Source organism: Pteropus vampyrus, unplaced genomic scaffold (genome assembly GCF_000151845.1).
Source record: "Pteropus vampyrus isolate Shadow unplaced genomic scaffold, Pvam_2.0 Scaffold60, whole genome shotgun sequence".
NCBI classification, from domain to species: Eukaryota; Metazoa; Chordata; class Mammalia; order Chiroptera; family Pteropodidae; genus Pteropus; species Pteropus vampyrus.
In genome coordinates, this window is record NW_011888841.1 from 491,063 (window position 1) to 492,030 (window position 968).

General features: G+C 40.5%; 1 protein-coding gene across 1 annotated transcript in view; it reads left to right on the forward strand.

The window, feature by feature from the left end:
* CDC42BPA (CDC42 binding protein kinase alpha) overlaps positions 1-968 on the forward strand; it is a 280,756-nt gene that overhangs the window by 219,605 nt on the left and 60,183 nt on the right. Inside the window, 2 exon segments of the mRNA XM_023531028.1 lie at positions 1-117; positions 799-942. The exon segment at positions 1-117 is cut by the window's left edge and continues 1 nt beyond it. Of these exon segments, the coding sequence (XP_023386796.1) occupies positions 1-117; positions 799-942 (261 nt within the window).

Below are 968 nucleotides of genomic sequence, written 5' to 3' on the forward strand. Positions count from 1 at the left end.
ATAACCTGTGTGAACAAGGCTCCGGCCACGTGTCCAGTCCCTCCTGAGCAGACGAAAGGCCCCCTGGGTATAGACCCTCAGAAAGGAATAGGAACAGCATACGAAGGTCATGTCAGGGTAAGTGAGATTAAGTTGGGTTTAAATTAAGCTTTTTAGGTTTACGAATGAATTAAAGTCCAGTCATCTTACAAACATAGTATTTCTCCCAAAGTAATGACTTGGGGGTGGGAGGGGTGTACAAAAAAACCTAGCCTTTGCTTGGAAATAAATTCAAAAATGACTCAGAATTTTCCATGCTGCTCTCATCTGGTAATAAACAAATATTGAACTCTCCGTAAAAGTCTTTGGCTCTTGATCTTGCTAGAGAGAGAGGGAGCCTGTGCTTATGAAGTATGAGATATTAGCCAGGCATAATCTTACCTGTAATCTCGAATAATACTTAAAGGATAAGCTGCATTTCACCTTGCTACCAAATTTACTTTTATGCTACTTAGAGATCCATGAGTGTCATTTTAATGAATTACTAGTGAAAGTTAAAATGGTACCACTAAAAAATTTTCCAGAATAAAAAGTCATTCGGTGTTAAAAGAATGCATTCTTACATTTTCTCACACGTCATTAATGCTGCATGTGTTCATCTGCTCCTTCGCCAACAACCGGAGTGGCAGGCTTCTTACACGTGTGCATTGTCTTTAGGGTTTGGCCGTGTAAGTATAGATGCAGTCAAAGGGGCTCTGGCTGACATTTTAGTGTTCGTTTGTTTGTTTGTTTACTCGTTTGTTTATTTGCCTGTCTAAGATCCCTAAGCCAGCTGGAGTGAAGAAAGGATGGCAAAGAGCATTGGCCGTAGTTTGTGACTTCAAACTCTTTCTATACGATGTTGCTGAAGGAAAAGCTTCTCAGCCCAGTGCTGTAGTCAGTCAAGTGGTTGACATGAGGTAAGCTTTCGAAGGTGAAAATATTTGTGT